At 41.0% G+C, this 19,453-nt stretch overlaps 3 protein-coding genes across 5 annotated transcripts; 1 reads left to right on the top strand and 2 right to left on the bottom strand.

The window, feature by feature from the left end:
* Window positions 1-2,136: 2,136 nt before the first annotated feature.
* Window positions 2,137-2,796, bottom strand: LOC148933603 (uncharacterized). The gene has a single exon (XM_089060729.1). The coding sequence runs from the start codon at window positions 2,794-2,796 to the stop codon at window positions 2,137-2,139; it is 660 nt and encodes a 219-aa protein (XP_088916855.1).
* A 4,930-nt stretch (window positions 2,797-7,726) lies between these two features.
* On the top strand, window positions 7,727-12,962 carry LOC125223458 (TRIGALACTOSYLDIACYLGLYCEROL-like protein). 3 transcript variants are annotated; one of them, XM_089062915.1, is made up of 6 exons: window positions 7,727-8,108; window positions 8,286-8,535; window positions 9,304-9,685; window positions 10,001-10,287; window positions 10,380-10,583; window positions 12,720-12,962. In XM_089062915.1, the coding sequence occupies exons 1-5, from the start codon at window positions 7,834-7,836 to the stop codon at window positions 10,575-10,577; spliced, it is 1,392 nt and encodes a 463-aa protein (XP_088919041.1). In that variant the 5' UTR covers window positions 7,727-7,833; the 3' UTR covers window positions 10,578-10,583; window positions 12,720-12,962. The 3 variants fall into 3 exon arrangements, with proteins under 3 accessions (XP_088919041.1, XP_088919040.1, XP_047982577.1); XM_089062914.1 differs by lacking the exon at window positions 12,720-12,962 and adding an exon at window positions 11,157-12,615; XM_048126620.2 differs by lacking the exon at window positions 12,720-12,962 and having other exon boundaries at window positions 10,380-10,755.
* Window positions 12,963-15,747: 2,785 nt separating this feature from the next.
* Window positions 15,748-16,735, bottom strand: LOC125223993 (E3 ubiquitin-protein ligase ATL4-like). The gene has a single exon (XM_048127318.2). The coding sequence runs from the start codon at window positions 16,665-16,667 to the stop codon at window positions 15,801-15,803; it is 867 nt and encodes a 288-aa protein (XP_047983275.1). The 5' UTR covers window positions 16,668-16,735; the 3' UTR covers window positions 15,748-15,800.
* Between the last annotated feature and the right edge of the window lie 2,718 nt (window positions 16,736-19,453).

The raw sequence follows: 19,453 nt of genomic DNA, 5'->3' as shown, positions 1-19,453 counted from the left end.
CAAAATATATAGAATATGCAAATAATGGACATGTAGAGTGATTTTTTGATAACAAAAACGGACCAAATAATGGCCTTAAAACAGTGCAAAATCCGGGCGTATCATCGACGAGGTAGAGAAGTCTCCATGTGCTGTAGAATTCCATTTCGCAGTGTCTTTACCCTCTCCATCAATCGGTACTTCTATAATTTTCTCCACCAGATCGTTCGGCGCTCCAAGGGGCACTAGTGTTGCTTTGATTTTTGTCTCATCCCATTTGTTGTCAATCCACAGTTCGTGGACATGTTTACGCGGTAGACTCGCCTCCGGTTGGTCCATGCCTCTGATTGGCCGGTCATTCAACCAGATGTCATTCCAGAGTTCTGCGGCCCCATCTCCGATAGACCACCTCATGTGCAGGTGTGTCGTTGCTCTGGCCCGGATCATGCATCTCCAAGTGGGGCTGCTTCTTTTCAGGGGTTTCACCTCTGACGGGGGGCGGTATGACAATACTTTTTAAACATAAACTCTGCCCATAGCGACTGTCTTTCCCTGAATCTCCACCATAATTTCATGCTAAATGCCTCCGCCATATCTCTTAATCGTCTGATGCCTAATCCCCCCTCATCAATGGGGTGGAAAATTTGCTCCCATGCAATCCAATGTGTACTTCTGATGTCATTATTTGAACCCCAGAAAAATCTCGCAATTATGCTCTCCATCTGTTCCATCGCCTCGTTCGTGGGTTCGATCACCTGAAAGACGTGGAGAGGAATGGCTCCCAACATACTTTTGATGAGTGTTAGCCGCCCACCGAAGGAGAGGTATTTATGGGACCATGAATGAATTCTCTTCGAGATCTTGTCTCTTAAGAACATGAACATTGACGTCTTTTTGATGCCTCGGAAGATAGGAACTCCCAGATACTCAAACGGAAGGCTTTCTTGTTGAAATCCACTTGCTCTCGTTACTCTGCGTCCCCAACTTCTGTATTTGTCATCCAAGTAGAAGTTTCTCTTACCCATGTTGACTTCTTGTCCGGATGTAGACGCATAGTGGTCGATACATTGGCTGAGTTTGCGAAGGGATGTTCGGCTGGCCTTTGTGAACACAATGATATCATCCGCATATGCAAGATGCGAGATCCCTGGGGTGCGTCTAGCTGTACTGAATTCCATCTCCTTGTCTCCGATGATGGTCTCGTCCAACATTCTAGAGAAGTATTCCGCCGCAAGCACGAACAACGCTGGTGATAATGGATCCCCTTGACGTAGTCCTCTCGCAGATTTGAAGAAACCTCTCAGTGTTCCATTGATGAGAACGGAGAACCAATTTGAGTTGATGCTTCTCTCAATGAGTCCGATCCATTTTCTACTGAAGCCCATTCTTTCCACTATTTTGAGCAAGAAAGGCCATTGTACTCTGTCGTAAGCCTTCGCCATATCAAGCTTTATTGCAATATTCGGAGATGGGAAGCCCTTGCCCAGGTCTTGTATCATCTCTTGCGCCAGAAGGACATTATCGCTAAGGAGACGTCTCTGCACAAATCCGCTCTGATTAGGAGATGTTACTAATGGCATGATCGGGGCGAGTCTACTTGCCAGAATTTTGGAGATAATTTTGTTTGAGACGTTGCATAGATTAATCGGTCTGTATTCCGCCCAGGTAGTCGGCCTATCCTTCTTAGGCAGGAGGACGATCATTGTTGATGTGAAGCTACGGGGCATGTAGGCACCACCGAAGTAATCTTCCACAACTGCTGTGACATCCCCTCCAACAATGTCCCTGCAGGATTGGTAAAATAAGGCGTTAAACCCATCTGGTCCCGGAGCGCGGTCTGCCGAGATGTTAAAAACAGCTTTCTTCACTTCCATGTGTGTTGCAACATAATAACTCCATGTCAACCTCAGGGGGTAGAGGTTTGATCAAGTCAAGATTAGGTTCCTCAAGGTCCCCCTCATCTCCAGTAAGTAAGGAGTGAAAGAAGTTTGCTGCCGAAGATCTAATATTCTCTTCCTCGGTAATGATCGCACTACCGTCTTTGATTTCATGGATTCTTGCTTTGGTTCGCTTTTGGCGCACCCATCCTTGGAAATATTATGTATTTCTTTCCCCCTCGGCAACCCATTTAATGGATGCTTTTTGTCTCCAGAAATCCTATTCCATTTTTAGTGTGAGTAAGAGGTGTGCCGTTGCTTTATTGTTTAGACATCTGTTCTTCAGGGTGGGGTTGTCCTTATAGTTTTGTTGCGCCTCTGCCGCCTTCATCTCTGCAATTTCGATGTTGGCAAAAAGGTTTCCAAAGGTGTTTCTATTCCATTCTTTAAGCCGCTTCTTAACTCTTGCAAGTTTTAAGTGCAGTCTCCTCATACCCCTTAGCTTCGTTTCTTCTTCCCATACCCTCTTTACTTCTGTGACGAATGTAGGATGTCTCACCCACATAATCTGGAACCGAAAGGAGGATTTTGTGGTAGTTTTGTTGTCATTGCATCTGATTAACAGAGGACCATGATCAGATCCAATTCTAGGCAGGTTAGTGACCCTTGTGTTGGGGAAGATTGAGGCCCAACCCTCGCCCAGAAGCGCTCTGTCGAGTCTTTGAAATAATTCTCCTCTTGCCCAGGTGAATTGAGCTCCATCGCTCCCGAGATCCAAAAGTTGACAATCGCTGATTGCTTCAGCAAACTCGCTCATTTCTTTCCTCTTAGTCCTGCTGCAGGGAGTGTTACCTCGGCGCTCTTCTTCAGAAACGAAGATGTTAAAGTCTCCCCCTATCATCCATGGGATGCCGTCCAAATTCCCAGCAATATCCCTCATTGATCTCCACAGTTGTTATCTCCCTCCACCCGAGCATTTACCATAGACTGCTGATAAAATGAAGGGAGCCTTAAACTCCTTTGATTTGGTTTGTACGTGAAGAATTTGTTCTGTATCGATATAGCATTCCACTTGCCATTCCCTCTCCGCAAGAATCCAAATTTGGTTGTTGATGTTCGCAGCTTTAAACTCAAGCCTCAGTCGTTTGCAAATTTCAGGCCTAGGTGGGACCAAAGGCTCTATAATTGCAACAAGTGACAGTTTGTGTGACTTAATTAATCGGTTTAGGATACGTTGAGTGCTTGCGTTGGCTAGCCCTCTAGCATTCCAAAACATGAACTGGCTAATCATCATTGGGGAGTAAGGTTGTGTGAGGCGGACTGCCCCCTTCCTTCATCTGCTCATCATTTTTTCCATCCGATATGGGGAGCATGCTAAACGCACCTTCTGGTGGCCTTGTGTCATCCTCTTGATCTAGCAGCATGGTGTTAGGTTCTTCCTCCTCCTCATACCCTTCTTCCATGTCATTCATTTCAAACCTTCCGTCTTCGAGCTACTTATAGTAGCTTGGTTTCACAAATGTTTTCCATGCTTCATCAAGCCTCCCCCAATACGGAGTCATTTCCTGCTTTTGGTTGGATTTCTGTGGGTCACTGAGATGGAGAACTCCAGCTTGGTTGTCTTGTGGTTTGGCAGCAAATTGTTGATGTCCGATATCCCCAGTTGAGTTTGTCCTAGGCAACCCACTATTGTGAATTTTCGGGTGACTTTGCTTAGGTCCCCTCCTTCTCCTCTGTATCTGGAATCCGTCTTCATCCACCTCCCTCTGCCTCTCCGCTCCATGGCTCGGTTTATTGTGTTCCTTTCCTCTATCATTGCTCCAATGTTGCCTCTCATTACTAGCAGAAGCCTCATGATGATCTTGATTAGGTACCTCTGTTTGCACTTTCTGGTGTGTTGCTATCTTCCCCGAGTCATTTTCTCCTGCCACTGGTTGATAACGGCTTTGTTGCTGTGTCTCGGCTGAGTTGTTGTGTCTAGGTGTGTGGTAGTTCCTCTTCATCGGTCTTTCCCTTTGACCGTTGGCGTAACACGCCGAGCTAGAGCGTCCAACGTAGTGGCACTCCCGGCAAAACAGTGGTATCTTATCCCATATCACCTTTTGAACCACTTCCCTTCCCATAATGTCAATTATAAATTCCTCCGTAGGCGGATTTGAGATGTCTATTTCCACACATATCCTGACAAATGATAATCTTGTTTGGGAAGCCGTTGCATGGTCGACTTGGATAGGATTTCCTAGCATTCCACCTATCGTGAATAGAGCTGATTTTTCAAAAAGATGTATAGGCAGCCCCACCAGATTGCACCATACTGCTGCGATTGGAGTTTCGAAATAAGGGTTGAATTCCGGCGACCAACGGAACACTCTCATCAGATGTCTATCCACATACCAAACCGGCATACCATTCTGCCCCACTAACAACTTCGCGTAGTCCGTTGCATCCTCCACTTGAATCGCCACATGTTTTGCATTGATGTATTTCCATGAGAAACCTCCAATAAATTTCATATTACTCAGGCATTTTTGTATTTGGTGAGACGAAGGAATAGAATGTGAGAACTTACCAATAATTGTGTGCCCCATCCTTTCAGCTAGAAATTGTGTGTCTTCACCGGAGAAGTAGATCGATGGTTTCCCCTCAACGAGACTCATGTTGGGGATTGGTGCCCCTTGCACAGCGGAAGTCATGCATAAACAAATAAATCATGCATCTAGATCTATTTGACTGATTATGGGATCAATTAACCACATGTTAAACAATCAAAATTGCATACAAGAACGCACATAAATCATGCTTTAAGGAATTAAACCCTAATTCATGATATTCTACGGATTGGGGTTACCGATCTGATTCTCCAAAGAATCGACGATTGCTTGCTCCTTCTCCACATGAAGATCTTCGTACTTGACCACGAATCTTCTAATCTGTATCCCGAACTCAGATAATGACCTTTGGGTGGGCAAAGCTTGTCAGAATCGAAAAGGGCTTGAATAGAAAGAAGACAGAATATCAGTTTTTGAGAAAACTGACTTTTCGTCCACTCCCAGAGGGGAGCACGAAAATTTATGTATTAAATCACTTTAAATCTCCTTTCTAATCTCCTTTTATATTGAGTTATGATGGGCCAGATTAGGGATCCATGGAGGTTGGACTTGGGCCAAACCTGTTGGACTTTTACTAATTAAATTGAGCCCCAATTTAATACAAGTCCAAACAGAATATTATTATCATCCACTATAGTATAATAATATTGACTACCCGTCCAATCCCAAATTACGAGTAATACGGGCTTTTACCTCTTTAATTTATTATTTCCCGTGTTAAAGATATAAATATCCATTAATCAAATTAAGTCTGCTATTTGACTTTAATTAATTAATATCTTTTTCCAAGAGTTGTCTAGTTCAAAATCTTTATTTATTATTCTGGAATAAATTCCAACAGGCCGGGTTTCTGAATAATAAAACCTTTTTCGAACACCTCTTGAGGATATTATCAAACTGGACTCACCCAGCACACGATTCATTGCAATAACAATACTAGCACCTCTAGACATTGATCACCACTACCCAAGATATCAGGATTCTTGGATTGCGAAAAATCCGCACCATTTAATAAAAAAAAAGTAGTGCATAATCAATATCGTATGCTCAATGTTATGTCAACAATGATTAAGAAATAACAATCACCGAGACTTCGTCTTTCGGTAAATAGCAAGAAAGACTTATCTCAACCGTTAGATCCTTCAGTGCTATACCACACCAGTGTCGTTTATTTCCTAAGGTAAGGAAATATGCGGACTGACACTGCAACCTTTCACGATAGGTAGCCAAAGCCTATCTAGATTGTGAAATTCTATTTCTCTTCTACAAAGAACCGACTGCGTCACCTTCTGTGAACGTCGTTCACGACCAGTCTACTATGTAGAAAAGAATTAGACTTATTTGCTTCTTATACATTTAAATGTTTGAGAAACATATTATAAATGCACAAGCAAACATCAATGCGATAAAATTACTTCTTCTCGCTTTGGGTTAAAAGTGGATTGTAAAATTTATTGTATACAAGCAATTCTATCCGTGCAACATGCTCGAAATATGCTTTTCAGTATACCAATCCTAACAACTCACATGTCCAATCTTCTTGATTTTATCTGGTTGGAAGGTGACTGGCTCATTCATTTTAGGCACAGCTTCTCCCCGTTTGAGCACAACTGCCATAGAAGGTTTTATGCCGGGGGTCCCTGTACCATCCCTCTGTGGTTTTGGCCGGCCTTCCGTCTCGCCCAAGGTCCGGGGGTGCTCAATATTGTTCCCATTTAAGTTCCCCAACTCTCATTTCCGTGGGAGCCCCTCCCCTGTTCTTTCTTCTTGCCTTTTTCCTCCATGGGCGTTCTCAAAATTTCTCATAAGTTTCTTTGTTCTGCCGGCGATTAGAGGGGGGAATTGCTCATCGAAGAGGCTTTGAGAGACGCTATTATCACTCCTTTTCGCATCTTCATGAGGCCCCTCTTGTATCCTTTCTCCTTCTTCAATGAGAACTATATTATCAGCCTGCTGCCCCGTAATAGCTAAGAGCTCGTTTTGTTTCAGTGTATCCTCATTCCTTCTCTGCCCCGTAATAACTAAGAGCTCATTCTGTTTCATTGTATCCTCATTCCTTCTCAGGGGTTGGACATTCAGCTGGAGTGGTTGAGCAGCCATTTGGTCAAGTACCATGTCATTTACGGCTATGTTAGTAGTGGTCAATTCGGAGGCTGAGCATATTTTCCTCATTAGGAGTGTAGGGATAACATGTCATTTCAATATTCCCTCCACCATCTTTTTCAAAAGGGCTATTTGTATTTTTTCCCAAATGAGCTAAGTGTGCAGAATGTACCACTAGGGACAAACTTTGCTCCAGCTCTCCTACTCTATCGTTGGAAGGACTTTGTAGGTCAATGTACTTTTCAGCCTCCGTCAGTTCCTGTTCGTCCGGTAGAACTTCCGGTGACGGCTCTATCATTGTCTGCACCGGTGCCTGGGCCTCTTCACCGTGTTCTACTAAGTTCACCTCCGATTTCTGCAGCTCTTCCTTTGATGAGTTATTCCCCATCTTCGTCTCCTCCCCGGTAAGCTCTACCTGCTTGGTGTCCGGGGTCATATCAAAGTGACTCTTCTTTCTAGCAACCCTTTCCTCTGGAAGGGGTGACATTGGCACCAAATAAGAGTTTCTGCATCTTTTCTTGCCATCCTTGAACACCACCGGCGATATGGGCTTTGACGTCCGGAGCTTGACTCCCATCTTTTTCTTTTGTTGTTTCTTTGTTTCCGCCTTCGCCATGAAGGTAATGACTGTGCTTTCCTTTTCCCGTGAAGCTGTTACTTCATTTTCCATTGTGGGCGGTGTGACCGCCGTTACCGGAGTATCCGTTGGAGTATCGGCCGTGGCTGGCATAGTCATGGAGGAACCAAGATAACTGGACCTCGGACAGAACTGTGTTTGTGTACAGGTTTCCGACGGATTTGCAGGTGACCGTTGCCGGTGGTGAGGAATTCTCCCAAAACTCTACTGCAATCGGGGTTAAGAATGTGTAATGGTATAAGGAGAGAAAATAGTACTTAGTATATAAATTTGCCCTTCATTTATTTGGAGGTATTTTTGTCCTAAAAATGTCAAAAAAAGAAAAGAACCTTAAAACGTGCATAAATACAAGTATAGGGACCGCAAACGTGTCGTGATAAGTGCAGGTCCTAAATATGTAATTCACTCAAAAAAAAATCATTATACGATAAAATTAGAAAATAGGAAGGAATATCGGGGCTAAAGTGTAATTACACAGAATTAGAACCCAAACAAACCCTCTTCTCTCTCACTCTCCTTGTATTCCGCTCTGCAATCAGAAAATGTGTCATTTCATTACTAGATAAGAAACCACACCAAAAACCCTCCTTCCCCAATCACACCAACCAAAACCACCTCTTTTCCGGCAATGGCCAACTTACGCACAGCAATGGACGCTACGTTCTGGGACCTCAACGTCTCAACTCCGCAAGCCATTGACGGCGTAGGCAGAGCTATTCCAGGGGATCCCATACCCCTCGACGGTGCAAGGGCCAGCAGAGCCCTCCGATTTCAGCAAATTTCTCTCTTGGGAAACGGCTTCCCCTTGGGCATCATTCCGTCGTTCTCTCCTTCCATCAATCACAAGGAATTGGGCTCTTTCGCGCTGCAGTCCCTTATCGGCCGAGCTGCTATCGGCAACTGGTAACAATCGTGGTTATGTTTATGTCTATGTGACTAGAATGTTAGGTTAATTTTGAAATTGTTGTGATTGGGGATTGGGGATGTGTGAACGAATTGAGGATTAATTTTATGGAAAATGTGATTTCTCAAGTTTGAACAGAGGGCTTATGCTGGTGAATTGCGATCCTTATTGAATAGGTGGCTTGGATTAATCGGGCAGTTTCGTCCAAAGAAGCTGATTTCCTCTATCAAAGCTGAAGTTTCTGCTGCGGAAGAGTGGGAGCTACCGTTGCTAAAAGATGTTGGCAAGCATTTCCTTGATAAATCACTCTACGCATTAGGTCTAACCTCACAGATTGCCCTCACACCCTCGTCATCCGTATTGCTGAGCACTGAAAAGCATGGGGAAAGGAAGAATCGACGCACCAAGGCAATGCTCTTTCACAAGGTATGATTCTCCATGGAGCAGTTCACCTCCGCGAGTTTGTTGATTTTCATGGAGTATTATTAGTCGAATCTTCTTAGATTCCTTGTGTTGATGTTCTGATCACATAGGGTGGAGCCTTTATAGCTTCTGGATTCGTTAGTGTCCCGAATTGTTTATTAGATTGTCTATAGGTAGAACATATTGCTGCAGCTAGCCTAACTGCCAGACCATAATTGGCATCTTTAGTTAGTCTGTGAAGAATCGCAGCTGATATTAACAGGCAAGACGTGTTGCAATGGGAATAGAGATATGCAGTGTTATGTGTACTGCCATCTTCTTGATTGAGATGCTAGTATTAGGCCATTAAACATATTAAGCAGAAGTGTTTTGTTGATTTATGAAATATGGAGTATAAAACAGAAATAGAATGATATACTACAGGGAGGTTGGTACTGGTTGGATTCTTAATGTTTGTCTGGAAGAGTAGTTAACTTATCGATGCCTGCTTCAAAATGTCAGATATTTGAGACAGTGCATTTTTTTATATTAGTCAAGTTCTTATAATCCTACCTGGAGCTTGGTTTCTGATTTGAGTTATTGTGTTATGACAGGTTTGTAAACTAAATGATGCCTGCCTCAGTGTAAAAGTTTAATGTACTGGATATGCTATGTTTTGTATCCCAGTCAAGTTCTAAAAATTCCCTCAAAAATCAATTGTTGAGTCTGTCACTGTGGTCTTTTTGTTCTGTTTCAGCTAAATCTTTGTTTTAAACCTTTCTTCACCTGCAGCTGCCGGATCATGATATCACTTTGGAAGCCGCATGGCCAGAGCTTTTCATAGACCGTAAAGGGAAATATTGGGAAGTTCCTGAATCAATATCTTTGGACTGTTCATCTCTTGTCACAGAATCAGGATTGCGATACCGATTCGGATTACATAAAAATAGTGGCAGTCCACAAGCTGTTGATTCAACTAATACTGAAAGTCCCCTTGCCTTATTGCCCGGATTATGTGCAAAAGCTGCCTTTTCTTATGAGAAGTCAAAGGACTTGTGGAGGCAAAAGGAAACAAAAGATGATGTCGCGGTCGAGACAGAAAATGGTCAGGTTTGGCACCCCACGTATGATGTCCGTCTCAAGGACCCACACGCAGCAATATCTGGAATTATAGGTAATTTCTAGGTTTGGATGTGCTTGTGCTACTTTTGTTGACCCAATCTCGATTGAAACACCAATCTTTCTTATGATTACTTTTTGCTTCACTTGTCATGCCATACACCTTCAAGAACATAAATTCGCTCCCAAGATTAGTTAAATTTCTTTCTTTAGAAATCTCCTATATTCAAATGCTAATAGCGATATTACATGGTATATCATATATGTATCACCCCGTCTGAACTGGATGGATATTTAAATGCCAATTGAACTAATGAATGTCTACTTAGGAATTCCAAATTATTTCATGCTTATTCTCTTTTGCATTAAGGGGGTACTTGTGAGGCGTGGCTACGTGGTGACTTCAACCAAAGTTCTTCTGGAACCCAGAGGAGAGGCCGTTTTGGGGCTGATTTATTTGGCTCCCTATGCTACACTTTCCAACACGGGAGATTCAGAAATAACTTTGGAGACCTCTCCAGAATAGACACTCGCTTGGATATTGCCTCGGCTTCAGCTGTAGCCAGAAAGGTGGTTAACCTTTTCAGCAGTGCAGAAAGTAATCAATCCCTAAATGAATTGTCCTCCCCCAGACTCAGTTTCATTTTTCAGCAGCAGGTGAGCAACCCGATGCATGATTCGTTATCTAGTAATCTTAAATACAGTAGCTTAGCAAATAGATATTGTTGATACTTGTTTTGTTGATGCAGTTGGCCGGTCCCATTGTTTTCCGGGTGGATTCAAAGTTCTCGATTGGGTCGTTGTCTAGCAAGCAGGGCCCACAGCTGGAGGATCTAATATACAGCTTGAACTACAGCCTGAGACTCCTGGGGTCTGGGAAGGTGGTGGCCTGGTTCTCTCCGAAACGAAAAGAGGGGATGGTTGAGCTTCGACTGTTTGAGTTTTAAGCTTTGGTAACATTTTAAGTTTTGCACCAAGTAAAATTAGTTAGTTTTTGCCCTCGTCTGTGTCTTTATGCAGTGACAAATGTTGGCACACTAAAAGTTCATTACATATAATTTATTTTCATGCAAAAGAGTATTGAAGTTATTAAGAGGAATCACATCGGATGTTATTTCTGCTTTTTGTCGAAATTTCCCGAGTATTTTCTTTCCAAAACGTCTGGTTTTTTGGTTAAATTTGTTTCGCACATGATTTTATTTTGGGTGGACAGTTTTATATGCCATAATATTGACCTTAAAGCATCTCCAATAGCGGCTAGCCCACCGGCTAGCCGATTCGCGGCGCTAGCCGAACTACTGCGACCGGCGAGCGCTGAATCGGCTAGCCATTAGGCGAGCGCACGCCGATTTGAAGACGCTGGGCGATGCGCTGGCCGCCATTGCAGGCTTGCGATCGGCCAACGCAATTTATTATTATTATTATTATTTTTAATTTTTGAAACACTATATTTGCGATTTTCACGTCATTTTCATTTGCACCACTTGTTTTAACGAGTTCTCTCTCTATCTAAATTTCTGTACAAGAGCAACATCGAGAGATGGACAACAACAACCAGTCTACGCCGCCGACGAGTGGGTCTCAGACTCCCACGGTACCCGTGGGGTCTGGATGGGGGCAGATGGGCGGGCAGTACAACATGTACCGTTGGCAACAGTTGATGAGATTGATGGCGGGCGGGCAGGCGATGCCGGGCGGGGGCAGGCCAGCGGCGGGCAGGCAATGCCGGGGTGAGGAGGTACGCTGTGATGACGCCGCAGATGATACAACAAATGATGGAGATGATGCCGGTATGGCAGGGGGGTGCAGCTCGGGATGCAGGGGGGACACGGTCTATCGTCCCACTCTTGACTTTTTGACGGCTTTGTCTCACACATCGACCCCAGTGGAGACGCAGTTCACTAGGGATGACCGTTTCTCATTACAGGAGTTGGGGATCGATATCGATGAGGCGGACACTCCCGTTCCAACGGGGGGAGTAGAGCGGGGTCGGGCCGCGTCGAAGAAGAAGAAGAGCAAGGGGAAGAGCAAGGTGGTTGGCGAGTCGTTGCAGCCGGCTGTTGACGATACCCTGCACGGAGGAAGTGGACGGACGATGAGAACGTCGCCCTGTCCAAGGCGTGGGTGTCGGTTTGCGATGGAAAGGACTAAGATTAGAGCAGCCTACAAGAGGAACTGCCCACATGGAAAGGACTTCACCGGGGAGGAGTGCCGGAAGGCGTGGGAACGCATCAGGGCCGCGGTTGGCCGATTTTCGGGCTTGTACGCCAACGCCCTCTGCATGCAGACTAGAGGGCAGACTGAGGAGGACTGTCGGACGATAGCGGAGAGTCTGTTCCCCAAGCCGGGGGTTTTTAAGGAATTCACCTACTTGAACTGCTATCTGGTGCTGAAGGACTCCGAGAAGTTCCGGACAGGGGTCGAAGCTGGGTGGCCGAAGAAGCAGAAGCTGAACTATTTCGGCGATTACAGCGGCAGTAGCGGCGGTTCCCACGACCTCCCCCCGGATGCTGAGGAGTTTCCGTCCCCTCCATCGTTTGCTCGCCGCACTCGCCCAGTTGGCCAAAAGCGGGCGCAACGGGCAGCGAGGGGATCCTTCCCCCTATCGCCCCAGGAGATCCACTCTGCAACCCCCATCCGCGCTCACCTTCTTTTCGCGTCAAAAAAATGCGGGAGCAGATGTACACGGTCTTCCAAGATTGGAAGGTCGTAACTGACCCCATGGAGAAGAGGTTTTTTCACTCGATGCTCGAGAGCATGCGAGTCGATTTGGATGCCGCGAGGGCACAATTGGGGGGCTCAAACGCGGGCTCAGATGTGGAGGTCCCGGGTGGCGGCCGCAACGACCGCGACGAAGGCGGCGACGGCGACGAGGAGTAGAGAGAGGCGGGGCTCGTGTGTGGAAGCCCGATTTTTTTTTATTATGTAATTTTTTTTAATCAATGTACTTTTTTTTATTTAAATGAAATTAATGAATTTTCCGTATATATCTCGTAAATTTGTTTCCGTAATTTGTCATAAATTTAATTCCGTAAATTGAATTATTTTTATTGCGGCTAGCCTATTTGCTTAAAATGATGATGTGGCAGGTGGAATTTTAGTGCTGATGACGTGGCAGAGAGAGAGAGTGGCTTGCCTATCTCCATTAAAGATGCTCTTAATTTATAAGTGCAACAGGACTTTTAAAATACTCCATACAACACCATGTTTTACTTCCATACTTTTTCAAGGTAATGTTAGATGATAGAAATATTAGGGACAATTTCCTTATATTAGGGACAATTTCCTTTTCTATCTGTCCAATAAAAATAGCTCATTTTCATTTATGAAAAGTTCTCCTTGTACTTTAATTCTCGTGACGTATCAAATGTCTCATTTTTATGGGACAAAAGGATTATATAGTTCAAATATGTTAAAATAAAACTAAAATTTCTTATTGAATGCATTTTTATTTATTAAAAATAAAATATAAACATATGCAAAATTATAAAACATTATAAAAAAAAACTAATAAAGTCAACGATTAAGTTTATATAAATTGATGAAATAAATTTATTATTTGAAGCATCAATTTAAGTATCAAATTAAACATAAAGTAGTTTTCCAATGGATAAACATAAGTTAAGTTTGTTAGCATAGAATAAAGTCATTACATAGATACGAGAGAAACTTAGAAGATAAGAGAGTAATAGTTGACTTTGTTAACATAGAATAGAGTCGTTGAGCATCCGCAATGGTGCTTAGGCCAGCAATAGGCCAGCCATTCTTTCCCCTGCCACGTCAGCAACACTAAAAAATCCACCTGCCACATCAGCCATAGACCAGCCGCAATAAAAATAATTCAAAATATACTACATTTACGGAATTAAAATTACGATTAAATTACGGAATTAAATTTACGACACATATACGAGAAAATTCATTAATTGCATTTAAAAAAGTTATATAGATAAAAAAAAAATCCGGGCTTCCACACACGAGCCACCGCTCCCCTCTACTCCTCACTAATTTATTAAAAAAATACATAAAAAATGTTAGTATGCCTTGAATCTATGTTAGTTTGCCGCTAGCCGAACGGGGGTCTCGCTGACATGTTTCTGTTTTAGGTCTTAATTTTGTATTGGGCTAGTTGTTGTTGTCCATCGCTGGATGTTGCTCTTGTACAGAAATTTAGAGATAGAGAAAATCGCGTTTATATAGTTTTTCAAAAATTAAAAAAAAGAATTAATTTTTTTTTAAAAAAAGAATTAAAAAAAAATTTAAAAAAAGAATTTAAAAAAAAAAACAAAATTCGGCGATGGCCGATCGGGCCGCCACAATGACGGCCAGCGCATCGGCCAGCGCCGAGCGATCGGCCAGCCCACGCCGATCGGCTTGCCGATTTCGCTCTCGCCGACTGCAATAGTTTGGCTAGCCGATCGGCCAACGCGACGAATCGGCTAGCCGGTCGCTAGCCGACCATTGCGGATGCTCTGAGAGAGAAAATGAGAAGATAAGAGAATAGTAATAAGAGAACAGATAGAGATGAAAATGGTCAAATTTGCCTTTGAGACTAAAAAAGACAAAATGAAGAAGAAACATATAATAAATTTTAAAAATTACCACAAATATATATATGCATACCGCATTCATGAGAATGAGAGACTACCAAATTTGGAGTTGACTCTTTGTTTTTAACTATATATTTAATCTAGTTGGATGTATTACTAGGGCTGGGGAATTATACCGAAATACCGGAATACCGGACTTACCGTACTGAAAAAATATCAAAAATACCGTTTTTTCGGTATACCGTAGTTTTCGGTACGGTATGATACCTTACCGATAGAGATCGGTACGGTAACGGTATAAGATTTCCCATACCGCGGTATACCGAAGATTCGGTATATACCGATGCTTCGGTATACCGTGGTATACCGGTATACCGATTGATATAAATATATATTTATATATGTTATATTTAAACTAAATTTTTAAAAATAAGAATTTTTATTATACAAAAAATAAAAGAATCAAAATTGGGAACCCTATTTTTTGAAGTAGTTGAAAACTGGATTTTTTTTTAATATTTTGGATATAATAGATTTTTTCACGGTATAATGGTATAATGGTATGTCGTACCGCAAAATACGGTATAACGGTATATCGGAATGCCATATCGCAGTTTGGTATACCGCAAAAGTACGGTATACCGAAATGCGGTACGGTATACCGATAACACGGTATGGTAACGGTATGGAAAACTGTCATACCGAATTTCCGGTATACCGAACTCCAGTATACCGACACTTACGGTACGATATTGGTATGGTTTTTGTCATACCGTAACTTTCGGTAAGGTATACGGTATGGCACTCCCGGTACGGTATACCGTACCGAACCACCCCTATGTATTACCACAGTAAAATTAGTAGTATTATGCTAAATGCAATAGTCAATAGATGATCTGAGTATTTTGTTCGATTATATGATTGTGTACAAATAAGTTGGACCACAGAATGATTATTTTATTTTGCAGTTCACATAACTGTATAAAACTAGAGAAATCTAAGCTTTTTTTCTTATACTTTTGATTCCTAATTAATACTATGCCCCACAAGTTTCCTCCTGTCGCTCCGAGGATAGAGGTTTGATCCTTCCTTAGGCGTGACAGCATGCAGATATTGCTGATTTTTTTTTAATAATGAATAAATTTAATTGATAAATTAATATCCATAAAAATGCAAGAAACTACCGCTTCCTTCGTCCCGCTATAGGAGTCATATTTAGTTATGACACGAGTTTTAAAAAATGTAAAGAAAAGTGGATTGAATAAGTTAGTGGAATATAAGTTCCCCTTATTGTAGGATGGACCGAAATGATAAAACATGATTCTTATTGTGGGACGGGAGAATATATAACTACAAAGTCCTAGTACAAACTATGGCATGAACAACAAAACATGATGAACAGAAGAATACAAGAGCTAAATTTAACTCATAGTCCACTTAACATTTTTCGATGTAATTTTCTTTATTTTTGTTTTCTTGTTGCAGAACTATAAATTAGAGTTTTCAACTTTTTTACTTTGCTGAAATTGGAAACTTCAGTAGATGCATGAAATGAAACTAGTGTCAATTCATCAATTACCACAAATCAATTTCTCAAAATCAAAAATATTATACAATTAATTAAATTCCAGAAATCCACCTAAATATTTCACTTATTTCCTCTCCGGCGCGATTCGCCTCCAAATCCTCCGGCACCACGGCCGCCTCGCTGCGGCGGCTGCTCCCTCCGAAAAACCTCCCCGAGCTCCTAAACGACATTGATGCGAGCCTCTCCACGTATTCCGCCAGCCAGCTCCTCCTCCCGCCGGAAACCTCCTCTTCCGCCGACGAATCCTTGAAATCGGAATATTCTCTCCGATGAGTAGTCGTGCACCCTACCGCCACCTCGTATAGATAATCGTCGGCGGTGTAATCGTACAACCCTAGCGAGTACGTTCGCGGCGGCGGTAATTCCTCCGATGCTCCGTCGCGGCGGAGACTGATGCTGCCGAATTCAACGCGGAAGCTTCCGTTGCTCAAATTGCCGGTGGATAGGATTTTATCGAGTGCGTCGCAGGCGGAGGGGAACACGGTGGACCTGCAGAGCGGACACGTCTGATTGGATGCGATCCACTTGTCTATGCAGGCGGCGTGGAAGGCGTGACAGCAGAGCGGCAGGAGGCGGAGCTGATCGCGCGATTCGAATTTGGAGAGGCAGACGGCGCAATCGCCGCCGCCGCTGTTGAGGTTCCTCGCGACGGATCGGAAGGTGAAGAGCGGGAGGGAGTGGAGGAGATCGCTCGGCGCGACGCGGCGGTTGGAGGAGACGACGACGTCGTCGGCGGTGGAGAAGCGCTTCGAGATTAGTCGGAGAAGGAGGTAGATGGAGGCGGAGATGATGATGGCGGAAGCGATGATAATGATGATAATCATAATCGAGGCGGAGGCGGAGGAAGAAGATGGCGAGTGAGGTATCGCCGGCGGCGGCGGTGTGAATGGAGTGGACATAGTGGAAAAAAATTCAGTGTAGAGAGAGAAAGCGAAGAGATGTGATGAATTGTGAATTCAATTGCTAACTTTGTACATGTATTTGTTAGCCTACTCTTTATTTTTAATCTATATATAAAAAAAATTAATCAAATGTTGGTAATGTGTAATTCTCTTTGACTTATTTGTTAATTATTTTTATTTTCCTATTTTGATTTCTTCATCAAAATTAATTTATGATAAATTTCTCTTTTGTACAAGGTTTCCAAATTTGTTATACTTTAAATACTCCCTCCGTCCCAGATTAAGAGTCACTTTTTGCCATAAAAGTCCGTCCCAGTTTAAGAGTCACTTTTATAATTTTCCATATTTGGTCATACAATTTTACCTCATTCTTCATCAAAATTACATAGAAATGTCATTATCTATATTAAAATAAATCAAAACAAAAATCAAAAGTCAAAAGGGACCCACCTTCAACCAACTCTACCATCTCACTTCATTTATTACACACTCTACCATCTCACTTCATTTATTACACACTCCATCATCTCACTTCATTTATTACACACTTCAACTCTTTCTTAAAACCCGAGCCATAACAATAAGTGACTCCAAATATGGGACGGAGGGAGTAGTAAGTTAGTGTATAAATTTATGTACTACTACTAAAGCTAGTTGACCATCATAGTCATTAATTAGTCATCTATTTATATATTCATGTATGTATAGGTTTAGACTTTAGAGGATCAAATGTGTATTATGCATGTATGTACACATATTTATTGGATATTATTTTGAAAAGTATGTGTTCATGAGAATGTGAAATATTAGTACATATCACCGTGCCTATGGTAAAATTAATTATATTAAAATATTATATACAGTATAATTTCCATTCTTGATCAAATTCGAATTAATGCTACAAATACTAGTAGTGAAATGCATCAATCATTTACTTTTTGCGATCTAATGACTAAATATTACTAGTAAATATTATGACTTGTATATATATACTCCATGTACGTAGATTTATATATTGATTATCAAAATAACATATTTATAATTTATAAACAGTCTAATTCTAATAAGGAAAATAATACCCACCACATCATGAAAACATATAGTCCTAAAATCATAACCACTTTTTTATTCGTATTTTATTTTTGTTTCCTTAATATACTTTAAAGTTACTACTAGTATTTGAGGACAATAACCCTAACTTATGAAAACTTTTATGTAATAGTGTAAGTTATTCGAGCAGATTAAACATTAAATTTACAAAAGATATAAAGATGGTTGTATTGCTGAAAGGAGGATATAACTGAAATTAAAAAAAATAAAATATTAGAACTAAAGTGAAAATAATTAATATCGTAGTACAAACTTTAGAAGTCGCATTAAATGGTTTTGTATATTTTGTATGGACAGATATGGTATGTTTGTTCGATTGTAGCATGTGAGTATGAGTGGGCCATTATATGACAATATTAGATGTTGTTATCTTACTAAACCTTTTCGGAACATTTGAAAGTTTTGAGGTTATCTTTGGCCCCTAATTTATGTTTTTACTACTAACGAGGATTCCTGATTATATAATTAAAAAGGCATTATATTTATAATACCTTTTTCTTAATAAAATTATTTTATCAGACAAAAACCTGGATATTTGGAAATTAAGATATATTTCTACAATTAATTAAGTTATGATTTTGCTGATCATAATTTAGTTAAAGGGTGAATCCCTCTGGTTTGCTGCCTAATTTGTGAAGTAGGTGGTCTTCCTTGGATAGACCACACATTTCCCTCCATTTGTAATCATAATTGTTAATTATACATGTAAAAGAAGATGGATATGGTAGATAAACCGTAAACATATTTGAGCCAACTAAAAGAAGAAGTTGTTGGTTTGACTCAATTTCTATTATCTAGATTTGTCACACTTGGTGTATGATCATATGTACAAATTTTTCTTACTATGTAGTACTAGTTTGCATGCTAGATTGCTAGTAGTATTGCAAAAAAATTGTAGTTTATTTTGTACAGTTCATACTACAGTAAATAGAGATTGTGAAGTTTCATAAAAAAAATATAAGGAAAATAGCCTTAAAAATCATGAACTTTCTTCAAAATTTGGTATATTTCTCACAAACTTTAAATCTACTTTCCCAAAATAACATAATTATGAATCAAAAAATAATTTTACTGGTCAAAATTCATATAATCGAAATCTAAACTTTTTCTTAGTTAGATTTATTTTTATATTTGAAATATTCTATATCCATTGATCAATTAAATCTACTTCTAGCTCAATTTAATTAATTTTTTTCAATGATGTCAGAGTTCAAAAACCTTTAAACCTTTATGTAATGTACTTGAAATATATTCAATTGCACAAGTACATATTTTGATTTTCAAATTTATGGCAGAATTAAAGTCACTCACTATATACTCTATTGATTCTAGAAGCCAAATAGATTGGATTAAAACAGTAAAAAAAACAGAAATAAAATAAAAACATCGGATAAAGATGCATATTATGGTTAGAAGGTCATTTAAGTAATTGGAACACTTTATGTAGTGTGAAAATTGTGTTTATGAACTTTTGACTTTTGGTCTCTGAATATGCAAAATAGAAATTGCGATGTAATTATGACTCTCCCTTTATAGTAAGAAAGTGACTCTTCTTCACTAATTAATCATACAATACAACCATGCATCCATCTATCTAATCATAAAATGTCTCTTTTATTTTGCACGTATTCCCATTCAATTTCTCCTTTTATTTTTCCATATACTCCACACAT

Source organism: Salvia hispanica, chromosome 1 (genome assembly GCF_029641045.1).
Source record: "Salvia hispanica isolate PSC_SH4W2 chromosome 1, Shi_PSC_v1, whole genome shotgun sequence".
Lineage (NCBI taxonomy): Eukaryota > Viridiplantae > Streptophyta > Magnoliopsida > Lamiales > Lamiaceae > Salvia > Salvia hispanica.
The sequence above is the reverse complement of the archived record's forward strand: the minus strand, read 5'-3'. Positions and strand labels throughout refer to the sequence as shown.

Coding starts and splice junctions, on each gene's coding strand:
- LOC125223993 (XM_048127318.2), bottom strand. CDS start 16,667: ATGTCCACTCCATTCACACCGCCGCCGCCGGCGATACCTCACTCGCCA.
- LOC148933603 (XM_089060729.1), bottom strand. CDS start 2,796: ATGAGGGATATTGCTGGGAATTTGGACGGCATCCCATGGATGATAGGG.
- LOC125223458 (XM_089062915.1), top strand. CDS start 7,834: ATGGCCAACTTACGCACAGCAATGGACGCTACGTTCTGGGACCTCAAC. Junction 8,536..9,303: donor AGGCAATGCTCTTTCACAAG/GTATGATTCTCC, acceptor CTTCACCTGCAG/CTGCCGGATCATGATATCAC. Junction 9,686..10,000: donor AGCAATATCTGGAATTATAG/GTAATTTCTAGG, acceptor TTTTGCATTAAG/GGGGTACTTGTGAGGCGTGG.